This window comes from Callithrix jacchus, chromosome 11, assembly GCF_049354715.1.
Source record: "Callithrix jacchus isolate 240 chromosome 11, calJac240_pri, whole genome shotgun sequence".
NCBI classification, from domain to species: Eukaryota; Metazoa; Chordata; class Mammalia; order Primates; family Cebidae; genus Callithrix; species Callithrix jacchus.
In genome coordinates, this window is record NC_133512.1 from 12,045,558 (window position 1) to 12,057,811 (window position 12,254).

At 47.7% G+C, this 12,254-nt stretch overlaps 1 protein-coding gene across 5 annotated transcripts in view; it reads right to left on the reverse strand.

Annotated features, from left to right (window-relative positions):
* Positions 1–1,282: 1,282 nt before the first annotated feature.
* Positions 1,283–12,254, reverse strand: part of URGCP (upregulator of cell proliferation) — a 56,858-nt gene continuing 45,886 nt past the window's right edge. For all 5 annotated transcript variants that reach the window (XM_054237021.2, XM_002751365.6, XM_009002102.5 and 2 more), the window contains 3 exons: positions 7,197–7,247; positions 6,948–6,986; positions 1,283–4,650 (listed from right to left, as the gene is read on the reverse strand). In XM_054237021.2, the coding sequence (XP_054092996.1) occupies positions 2,057–4,650; positions 6,948–6,986; positions 7,197–7,230 (2,667 nt within the window). In that variant the 5' untranslated portion in view covers positions 7,231–7,247 and the 3' untranslated portion in view covers positions 1,283–2,056. The remainder of the gene's footprint in view (positions 4,651–6,947; positions 6,987–7,196; positions 7,248–12,254) is intronic.

Sequence of the window (12,254 nt, forward strand, 5' to 3'; positions counted from 1 at the left end):
CTTGAAACATCGATCCTTCAAAAAGGGTGGGAGGAGGCCGGGCATGGTGGCTCACACTTCTAATCCCAGCACTTTGGGAGGCTGAGGCAGGTGGATAACATAAGGCCAGCAGGTCAAGACCAGCCTGGCCAACATGGTGAAACACCATCTCTACTAAAAATACAAACATTTGTATTTTTATGATGATGGATGCCTGTAGTCCCAGCTAATTGGGAGGCTGAGCATCACTGGAACCCAAGAAGTGGAGGTTGCAGTGAGACCTCGCCACTCTACTGCAGCACAGCCCAAAATAAGGAAAGGTTTTCCTAAACTTACTAGCAGGAGACCAGGTTTGCAGAGAACCAGGCTCCTAGAATATAGAGGCAACAGTTTGGACATCCTGCGAGCAGCAGTTGGAGCATCTGTAAAATCCAGAAACCCACGGCAGGCAGGCTGCCAGGCACCTCCAGAAGAGGCACCAGGAAGCCTTGTGTTCAAGAAAGGATTCCAGTCCAGAGGGCTCGTGAGCTCCCGAGAGCTGAAGGCTCCCCTTGATGAGTCTGGTGAAAGGACAAGAAACAGGAGCTCTTGGGAAAGGGGCTGGTTTCTCTCAAGTCAAGACACACAAAGAGAAAGAGGCTCCGAGCCCTACCCAAGGCCCAGAGGATCAAGCAGAACTTCCTAGAGCTGGTGAAAGGGCTGGGGTGGGGTTCTGAGGCCCAGTGAGGTCACAGTGGCCCCTGGGAAGGGCCAGGACAGGCAAGGATTCCAGCGGGAGAACTGACAGGGCAGAAGTCCCAAGTCTTTGACCAAGCCTCTGGCTTGAATGGTGGCAGGTGGGCTGTGGATGAGGTTAAGGAGGATGTCAGAGGAGGCACTGGCACTGATGCGGCTGCCCAGGGGTGAGCCCAGAAGCTGTGGGAGTCTGGAGAGGATGAGAGGAAGAGGTGCAGGGCTGGGCGTGACAGCACCACCCCTCATCCGCTCCAGCTTCGCCCATCCAGGAGTGAGCCTGGGGCAGGGGCTTACATGTTCTAGGCTTCCTTTTCCTCACCTGTGAAATGGGGTGACAATGGAAAGACCTCAGTTACTGTGAAGGCATTTAGTTTCAATCCCCAGTAACAGCTGAAGAATGGCTCCTGGCTTAAAGAGAGGGAACAGGATGGCTTTTTTTAGTGGGGCATCTCTGCGCTACCATTCCAGATACTGCCTTAAACACCCCTTCCTCAGACAGATGCTGCTCTCTTCTTTGACAAACAGGAGAATTAAGGCACGGACGTGCAGAATCTGCCCATTACTATCATTTGTGCATTCATTCATTCAATAGACATTTATTAAGCGTCTACAATGTGCCAGGCCCTGGGGACACAGAGCTGGAGAATGTACAATCCCTGCCCTCAAGGAGCTCACAGTCTGGGGGACACACATGTAAACACATGAGTTACAACGCACTGCGTGAAGTGTGTGGCAGAGGTATAACAAAGTGCTGTGGGGCACAACAGAGCGACCAATGAACTCTTCCTGGGCATGGGTCAGGGAAGGCTTCACAGATCAGTCAATAAATACGGTGCCATGGGAGTGCCTTGCACACCACTGGCACTTACATCTTGAATGCTGGTCCACCGGAGCCCCTTGGGTTGGGCTGGAGCAAGGCCTACCTCTGCTTTCTCAGGACAACTTCCCCACCTCTGTCCTGGGACAGTAGTGTCCCAACCTGCCTGCCTAGGCCTGTAGTGACTCAGGATGCTGCTCCCACTCCAGGGGCCAGTGACAGAGAGCAGCTGTACAGAGGGCCCACCCCATAGGATCCTTGACAGGAGCTGAGACAGAACAAACTTCTGCTTGTCTCCCTACCCTGGGGGCTGTTATATTCCTGGTAACATCTCTGAGCTGGTCTGTGAGGTCACTTCCTCTCTTAACACTGTTGAGGAGACTCCAACTCTCTTTTGCTGCTTCTTCTCATGTCGATTGGGCACCAGCCATTCTCAGGCACCAGGGCACAGCCCCACATGGGTGCCCCATCAGACAGGGCTGCCCACAGCAGCCGCCTACACCTGACCCGGGTTTCTCTGCACACTCACAGCCGTCTCACCAGCTCAATGAGCTGCTGGATGTTTTTGTTTTGGTTGGACAGGCCGTTCCTGATGTTTTCAAGTAGGCATCTCTTCAATTCAAATATGGCTTCACTGTAGGCCAAGCTCACTGCGGCCATGGGAGGTGCTCCGTGCCACAGGCCAGGGATGTGCCAGATGTGCTGCTTCTCAGGATCGCAGAAGGCCAGGCCTGCCAGTGCCCGGAAGCTGTCACCCTGTTTCTCCATCTGGGCTGCAGCTCTGCTCAGGTCACCAGGTGGATCCAGGAGCTGTCTCTTGTCTCTTGGCCTGGGGCCAGGAACAGATACCTCATGAAGGTTCTGGTATACAAACTGGTAGTTGGGCATGTGCCCCGTTTTTTCCAGCCTCAGAAATGCATGCAAAATAGCTGCTGGAATGTCCTTGGTTTCAGCTAAGCTGATCACGGTGACATTGCTCAGCCCCATGAGCAGAGTGGCCAAGGAAGCCTCCAGCTCAAACCTGTCCCCAGCTGAGGTCAAGGCCCCAACTATCAACCCCCCAGAGTCTATCACCAGGATGTGGTCACAGCCCAGGTCCTGGCTGAAGCCCTCGGCCACTGTGATGAGCTGCATGAAGGCTCCTCGAGAACCGCAGCTCTTCCCTGTGGCAAACCGCAGACCAAACATGGTGTTAAGGAGCGTGGACTTGCCCGTGCATGGCACCCCGAGGGCTGACAGGACCACCAGCCTTGAGCGTCTCTCCAGTCGGAGGTGCAGCTCCTTCAGGAGCCCCGTGACCCAGCGGACAGGCATGCTCAGGGTGCTCCCATCGATCAGCTCCAGAGGCAGCCCTGTCAGCAGCAGCTCCGAGGCCAAGCCGGGGAAGTGGGCAAAACGCCTCTGGCCTGCCGGCAGCCTTCCCGCCTCCACAAGGCAGCTCTCGGCCTCGTAAAACTGTCCCATCTCCCGCAGGAAGTGTTCCACCCCCAGGGGCTCAGGCCAGAGTGGCTCCCCCAAGTCTGTGGGGCCCCCGTGCTTTGTTCTCAGGGTGAGAAGCATCTCCGGAGGCTGTCTCAGTCTCGGCTGGGCCACCCGCGCCAAGCCCCACTCCATCCACCTCAGGAAGTACTGCTTCTCACTCAGGGAGGGGCTGCTGATCCCTGAGATGAACTCCTGCACCCCCGAGGAGGGATCGTGGCCGTTCTGCTGCATTCGAAGTTCTAGCAGCCGCCGCCTCAGCTCAGCCCTGTGCTTCTCGGGGGGGTCCGCGGCCCACTGGAGCTGGCAAAACTCCTTCTCCACTTGGGCTGCCTTTCTCCAGGGGTCCCCCTGCAGCCTCAGCTCATCCCTTCGGTAGGCATCCGAGTCCTTGATTTTCCTGGTAATCCTCTCCATCCGGTCTTTCGCCTTCTGACACTCCTCACAGTCCTCGTCGACCTTTAGGCCCAGCTTGCGGGCTGCGTGTGCCATGTCCTCCACAGACACCCGCCTGCAGGGTGCCCGCAGCACATTCCCGACGATGGCCCTGATCCTCTTCACGAAGCTATCGCTGTCGGTGCTGCTGACCTTCACCAGGACGTGCGAGTGGTCTATTTTGAGCACAGGAATTAACTTATTCAGAAATCTCAGGTTTGTGTTACGTTTCCCACGGTAGGGACTCAGGATGAAGTAGTATTTTGTGGTTGACTCCTTCATGGAGTACAGCAGTTTGTATTCCTTCTTACTGATATTGTCAGTCAATATAAACACGGCGGAGGAGATTTCTGTCAAGAGCTTAAACTGCAGCCAGTGAGACCCGATGTCACCTCTCAGGTTCAGAAAGGCCACAGGTTCTGGGAAAATGTCCAGGTCCTCCCTTCCACTGGGAAAAAACCAGGAAATTTCTACCAACCCATCCGAAATCTCCCGGGCATTGGTGCCCAAGTTGAGGTCCCGATGCCAGAAGCAGTCCCACTGCCTGTGGCCTGGGCTGAGGACGGCGTTGAGAAGCTGAGACTTTGAGTTGCTACTGACGTCCATGCGCACGAAGGCAAAGGCGGGCGCCCTGGACAAGACCACGCTGTCTTCCCGGAAGCTCCCCACGCCCCTTGGGGGCTGGGACCACCATGTCCTCACAATGCCCCGCATGGCCCACAGCAGAAATGTATGGTAGTGGTTCTCTGAGTCAGGCAACACGAGCGGGAGTGCAAACTGGCAGAGGGCCATTTTCAACACTATTTCTTGTTGCAGGAAACTGTCTGAGGAGAGCAGCAGGGCACAGAGAAGGTCTAAGGGGTTCACTGGCGTGTCCGGGGTGGGCAGCTCAGAAAAGGAATAAATGTCGGCAGCAAGGTCATCAGCTGGGTCCCAGTAGATGATCTCCTCTTCCATCTGGCTCTCCTTCTCCACAGGCCTGGCATCTGGGAGCACGTCCAGCACCATGGTGGTATTCCTGGCTTCAGCGTTGAGGGCCTGCAGCTTCCTGAGGAAATTCCAGGGCAAGTCTTTGGGAACCTGAGGGGCCCAGTTCTTCATGCTGTCAAAACTGATCTGCAGAGAGTCCTGGAGACTGAGTTTCTGGGCCTGGTACGTCTCTAGGCCCAAAAGTGACAGCATTTCTTGAAACCTGCTTCTCTCCACTGTGGAAAGAAATGAAGATGTAAGTGCTCACCCTGTGTTTCTGAGCTAGGGGCCAGGGAAGAGCTGGTAAGGGAGAGGCCCAGCAGGATGGGGAAGACAGTGATGACCCCTTTCAGAGAGCAGGAACCCTGACATCAAGGTACAATAGGTACCAGCCTAACCACAGACATGTGTGACATTAAAAATAAAAAAAAAAGAAAGAACAGAAATAGAGAAGCTACATTTAACAACTGGATGAGTTTTTGCAAAAGCCAGATTTCTGGTCTTTCTAGAAATCTGTAAGATCTAACACTGAACTCAAAATTAATTGGCTACAGTGAGCAGCACGTGACTCCTAGCAACTCCTAGCAGCTGAATGCAGGCCTCATCTCCCTATTGTGTTGCTTCTGTGGGCTACTCAGAGTCACCAGGAAGTTCTCACAGGAGGCATAACACTGAATTGCTCCTCTGGCTTTCTAGTTAATGTTTTGTTTTTGTTTTTATTTCTCTCGACAAATAAGTTAGAGAATACTTTAAAGGAACTAGAAAGAAATCACTAAGCATAGAAAGCAATCACAGCTACACAACCATTTAGCAAACCTGAGATCAATAATGCAGGTTTTCTTTCTTTTCTTACACAGGGTCTCACTCTGTTACCCAGGCTGTAGTGCAGTGGCATGATTTTGGTTCATTGTAGCCTCAACCTCCTGGGCTTAAGAGATCCTCCCACCTCTGCCTCCCAAGTAGCTGGGCTACAGGTATGTGCCATAATACCTGGCTAATCCTTGTATTTTTTTGGTAGAGAAGGGTTTTCACCATGTTGCGTAGGCTGGTCTCAAACCCAAACTCAAGCAACCCACCCGCCTAGGCCTCTCAAAGTGCTGGGATTATAGGTGTAAGCCATGGTGCCTGGCTATAATGTAGCTTTTCATTTTAAATGTATTAAAATATTCAGTGCAGACTATTAGTAAGGGAGCACTTATTTGTGCAGATACTCAAGTATCACCCTATACAATGGAAAATCTTAGAAGCTAGAAGCTTGGAACAGTATTGCTACCTCTGAAGGTTCTATGCACCATTGCAGGTCTTGGCCCAGCACCTTGCTAATGTTCGTGCTGCATATAATTAGTACACTTAAAATGTGTTGTTGTTGTTTGACACAGCGTCTCACTCTGTCACCCAGACTGGAGTGCAGTGGTATGATCACAGCTCACTCTAGCTTTGACCTCCCAGGCTCAAGTGATCCACCCATATCAGCCTCTGAGGAGCTGGGACTACAGGTCCACACTATACTTGGCTAGCTTTTTGTTTTGCAGAGAATTGGATTTTGCCATGTTGCCTAGGCTGGTCTTGAACTCTCTGGCTCAAGTGATCTGCCTGCTTCTGCATTCCAAAGTGCTGGGATTATAAGAGTGAACCCCACCGCATGCCCGATCACTTTAAAAATTAATGCATGAAACAAATACAAATTCTACTCCCCTGAGGGCTTTTTTCCAGTTCCTTTCTCAAGAGAGGAAGCAACATGTCTGATGCTGCTTTACACGCTGAGATAAACCATGAAAGGAAACACTGGGTGACCCAGCCCTCTGCCTGTTTCCCACGAAGGTGAAGTGATGGATTCAGGACCACTTCCCATACGACCAGCAGGAGTCACAGTGCTGGACACTGGGCTCAGAGAGTTCCAGAGGCAGTGCGGCCACAGGACTGCCCCACAGAACACAGGGGACCTATGAACTTGTTACAAAAACAAAAGAATTGCATTGGAAGAGTCACACTGTAGCAAAACATGTGCTACTCAAGTTTCCCAGCTTTGCCTGAATGAAACCAGGAACATTGTTTTTCTTGTCCAGACATGGAACAACTTTTTATTTTTAAGTAGCATGGTAGTAAAAGGCAAAACACTCCTGCCCAGTGTGTGGCCTTGGCAGGCTGTTTGGAAGCTCTAGGCCCAGGATCCTGATCTGCAAATGAAGGCGCTGGCCCAGATAAATGCTTTCCAAACTGGGCCGTACATTAGAATCACTCAGGAACTTGTTAAAAAATGAAACATCTCTGGGTTTCACCTCCAAACATGCTAACTTATTACAGGTAGTGAGTATGTTGGGTGGTGGGGGCCTGGTTACCCTACATGGTTAGCCAGCTTCCTAGGCCTTTTTTTTTTTTTTTTGCAATATCATTAACGATATAGAAGTAGGGCATCCTAAACCTGAGTGCTCTGCCTCCCCAGGTGACTTGATACAGTTAGTTGGGGGGACTGCCAGTCTAGATGATAACCCCCTGTCACAAAACAGAAAGGAAAGGCAGAGAAAATGCTTACCTGTTGGAAAATCATTGTCCTGAGCCTCATTTGCACCATCTATGAAAAAAGCAATGGAAAACGAAGTGTCAATCAAATAATGCACCCTTGGCCGACACAAATTAATCGAAACTAAACCTAGAACCCTCTTTTCTCACCAAGATGGCAATTTCTGCCAATTGTTCTAAATATAAAATCCCGGTTATCTGTCACTTTACCCACTCCCTCTCTCCCCAATCCAATCTGTTTGCCAAATCATGTAGTTTCTACCTCCATAACGGAACTCGCAATCATCTCCTTCCATTTCTCTCCATTCCAAATCTAGAAAAAAGAAACCACATACATTTAGTTTCATCAGCAAGTTGGCACCTTTCTGTCAAAAAATTCCAGTTGCTCATGCCTGTAACCCCAGCTCTTTGGGAGGCTGAAGCAGGAGCACTTGAGTCCAGGAGTTTGAGACCAGCCAGCCTGGCCAACATGGTGAAACCCTGTCTCTACGAAAAATTACAAAAATGAGCTGGGCGTGGTGCTGTGTGCCTGTAATTCCAGCTACTCGGGAGGCTGAGACACAAGAATCGCTTGAACCCAGGAGGAGGAGGTTACAGTGAACTGAGATCGTGCCACTGGACTCAAGCCTGGGTGACAGAATGAGGCTACCTCAAAAACAAACTAAGAAACAAACAAAAATTAACTGGGCATGATGCCAGGAGCCTGTGGTCTCAGCTGAGGCTGAGGCAGGATTACTTGAGCCTGGGAGGTCAAGGCTACAGTGAGCTGTGATTCCAGCCTGGGCATCAGAGCAAGACCCTGTTTCAAAAAGAAAAAAAAAACAAACAAACAAAAAAAGTCAAGTGACAATATGGTGGCTGTTTTAGTGCTATCATTGGTTTTAGTTTTTCCTATGTAAATGTAATGTTTTGCCAGCAAAAAATACATCACAAGGTAGTAGTAATAGCTACACACAAGACACAGATTTGCTCTAGGATATATCTTTATAGAATTTTCTAAACTTTGCAAAATAAAACAAGAATAACCACAAAACGTATATAGATTAACCTTTGCTTTTAGAAACTATTTAAAATGTGAGTTGACAGAAATTCCTTGACTAGTTAAAAACTGACCACCTCTTATCAATGTTATTTGTGTTCCAGCATAAGGAATTTTTGTAATCTCTTGAAATATACTTCAGAGCACAAATACACAAGGTACGGTCAGGGAAAGAGGCTGTGGGGAGGCGTTGCATCTTAGAAGTAAACTGTTATTTGTCCAAAGTCTCCAAACATCATGAAGTGTCCATCAGCAGTAATATCTTAATTACAGAATGTGGTTAATGCAGTGCTAGTCAGATACTCACATGTGAACAAAGACCTAAAGCTCTCTAGATCTGCTTGCAAGCACATAACGTAAAGGAGAGAACAAGGTGCCAAATGTGGGTGAAGGGGAGAAGAAAAGCAAAGCACACTGCCATGTGTGTACCTATGCAATTGTCTTGCATGCTCTGCTGATGTACTCCAAAACCTATAATCAAATAAAAAATTAAAAAAAAAAAAAAAAAAAAAGAGGCTTGGGAAGGCAGGAGCCAGACTTCTCAATGCATGTTTCAACAATTTTGACTTTGATCCAAGTATAAGTAACACCTGGGTTCCAAAATGTTTATTTTTAAAACTTTATAAAGGAAGATTCGGATGTTTTCAGATTTACGTTTTCTCATGATTTCCATGTAATCAGGTAGATAAACCTAACATTTTGAACTGTCTTCTCTGATGTCGTCTCTGGGAGATGGACATGTGAAAAGCAGGAAAGAGAAAAAGGGAAAAAGAAAATGGGGTCCAGGAAGCATGAGAAGATCAGAAGGCACAAGATCCACACACATCCACCACAATGTCAAGTAGTCCAAAGATTACTTTACTCAAGTGAGGAAAAGACACTAGAACAAATTTTCCAAGGAATCCAAAATGCCACAAGGAGAGAAAATGGTTAGAGACGAGAATGGCAAAGTCTAAAGATGCCAGACACAGGGCTGGGATGGTTCTGAGAGTAGTTTTAAGGTGGAGTCAGGAATAACCTCCAGACCCAGGGAGAAAAGGGCCTCGCTTGATTGGGGGTGGGAAATAGCCCTGAGGTGGATTTAACAGGTGGATGAGGTCAAGGAGGCACAAAGTAGTCAAAGACTGAGGGTACCAAACTAAGGAAACCACTGACTAGGGTTGGGAGAGAGCCTGACGTTCTGTAGCCATCAGCAGATTGTGGGACATGTGGAAGACGAGGCAGCAGGGCTCTGGGCAAAGACACAAAGCAGCAAACATGGGGGGCCAGTGAGGGCTCAGCTCCATGAGCCAAGGTCTCCACTATACTTCACGTTGGGCAGGAACTGACCTAAGGATGAGATAAACTCTGACTCAGCGGGAGTACTGGGCTCATATGGAACACGAGGACAGAGTATAGGCCAGGCCCTACCACCATGGTGAACCCAGGAAGAACTGTTATGAGCCCATTGTTGGAGAGCTCCAAGTAAGGCAATTAAAACCATTTTCAGGCCAGGTGGGGTGACTCAGGTCTGTAATCACAGCACTTTGGGAGGGCAAGGCGGGAAGATCGCTTGAGTTTGGGAGTTCAAGACCAGCCTGGGCACAAAAGCAAGACCCTGTCTCTACACAAAAATTTTTTAAAAATTAGTTGGGCACAGTGGCTCACACCTGTAGTCTTAGCTACCTGGCGGGAGAATCCTTGAGGCCAGATCAAAGCTGCAGTGAGCTACGATGGCCACCACTGCACTCCGGCCTGGGTGATGGAGTGAGGCAAAAACAGAATGAGCTAAGAAGTAGAATCCTCAGAATTATGTAAGATAAATACATTCTATAGTGTGATTATATAAAGTATAAACCAAGCAAAAGTAATCTATCCTTTCAGGAGTCTGGAATAATGACGGATGAGAGGTGAAGTGACTAGAGGGAGGGGCATGGGTTTTCTTCAGCTTTCTGATATGGTTTCTGGCTTGCATCGGTAAGTTCATGTTTGTGAAAATTTCTCAAGCTATTAATTTGAGTACTTTTCTGAATGCATAGTGTACTATTATTTTTTTTTTTCTTAAGACACTCTGTCGCCCAGGCTGGAATACAGTGGTGCAATCTCGGCTCACTGCAACCTCCACCTCCCAGGCTCAAGCAATTCTCCTGCCTCAGCCTCCCAAGTAGCTAACACTAGAAGCACCTACCACCAACCTAACTGTGTTTTTAGTGACGGGGTTTCACCACGTTGGTCAGGCTGATCTTCAACTCCTGTCCTCAAGTGATCTGCCTGCCTCGGCCTCACAAAGTGCTGGGATTACATGCATGAGCCACTGCACCTGGCCTGTATAGTATACTTTAATACAACTTGTTTTTAATCCTATAGGCTTAAAACCTTGCTTTAAGTCTTTAAAATGAAGCATATGCTCAAGAGACTCATGTAACTCATGAAGAACTGTAAAAAATAACCACTGGAGGTTTATTCAGTAGAGAGATATACAGAGATCAAAGTTTGGGAGAAGAACCAGAGTGTCTCTGTGCCTCGGTTTCCTCAAATGAAACAGGGATTGAAAAGTACCTAAGCGGTTATTGTTAAAATTAACTAAGACAACCTAGCTCACATAAGCATCCAGTGAGGCCATTCCCTCTCCTCGCCCCATCCCCATGCTTTCTTTCCCATTTGTCTAGAGCAACGCTCTCTAAGGGAACCTCCCAAGATGAAGTTCTCCATTTGCAATGCCCAAGCCATAGCTGCTCGCCAGGCAGGCTGCTCAGCAAATACAGCTAGAGTACTTAGGAACTGAAGTTTTAATTCTGTTGAATTTTAAACAATGTGCTTAGTGGCTACTGTGTTGAATAGCATAATTCTAGATGCAGAGAAACTGAAGGGCTCTGGGCAATTACTGCTTGATTCCAATTCTGCTATAAGCCTTGACCAATTGGCCAATCATCCCCATGGTGTCTACCTCCAGAATTTAAGTTCCATGAAGGGCTTTGGGCTTTTTCATTTACTATTATTTACAATATCCCAGTGCTTACAACAATGCCAGTACATAGTAAGTACTCAAAAAATATTTGTTTGAATAAATAAAATACTTATTTTTTTCCATAGAGACAGTGTCTCGCTATGCTGTGCAGGCTAGTCTCAAACTCCTGGGTTCAAGCGATCCTCTTGCCTTGGCCCCTAAAGTGCTGGGATTACAGGTGTGAGCCTAAAATAAAATTTGATTAACCAAAACTTATTTGCATATTTTTGTGAATTTTTGTTTTTGTGTAACACTATTTCTATTCAATAGTAATATCCATTCTTTGTTTTTTTTGGCAGTTAAAACAGTTTTTTGTTTTTTAGCACATTCATTTTAAGAAGAACCTAATTTATAAAAGATAATTCATATGTAAAATGAGTCATTGCCTGGGCATGATGGCTCATGCCTATAATCCCAGCACTTTGGGAGGCCAAGGCAGGTAGGGTGGATAACCTGAGGTCAGGAGTTCAGACCAGCCTGGCCAACATGGTGAAACCCCATCTCTACTAAAAATGGAAAAATTAGTCATGCGTGGTGGCGCATGCCTATAATCCCAGCTACTTGGGAGGCTGAGGATGGAGAATCACTTGAACCTGGGAGGTGAAAATTGCAATGAGCTGAGATCGAACCACTGCACTCCAGCCTGGGCAGTGAGGGTGAAACTTGGTCTCAAAACATAAAACATAAAATATAAAACAAAATAAAATGAGATAGTAAGAGAACTAAAGATATCTGGAGTGTGGCCACCTTACCTTAAAGGTCAATTTACAAAGGGTGGTGTGACAGCCTCACCCCTAAATCCTCAGAGAAGGAAAAACCAGCCTACATGGATCATAACCAGGAAGACTACAAGCCCCAGTGTGCTCTGGGACACTCCCAATTTATACCTGTTCCCAACATGACATCCCTTTCACTCTTAGAAGTGCCCTGTTTAGAAGATAAACTATACAGTCACGTTAACTATGACCTACAATGGCAGTTATGCTAAAACTGGGATAATGTGTTTCTGCTAAATTGTATGATAATCATGTTTAACTGAATCCTGGGAACACTTACTCCATTTTCCAGAATAAAGTGTTCCCCACAAAACAAACAAAAACCCTATTTTGAATATAAGAGGAATGCTTAAAAGACCCTGAGATGGAATCTTCTTATAAAAGGAAAAATAAAAGGCAAAGCTTTAAGCTTATTCATTTTTGAGGTGCACAATCCCAAATCCAGGGAGGGGCTGGAACCCCGAGTCCCAAGGGGACAGAAGAAATGCTTCAGCTCCAGAGTGGGACATCCCATTCATC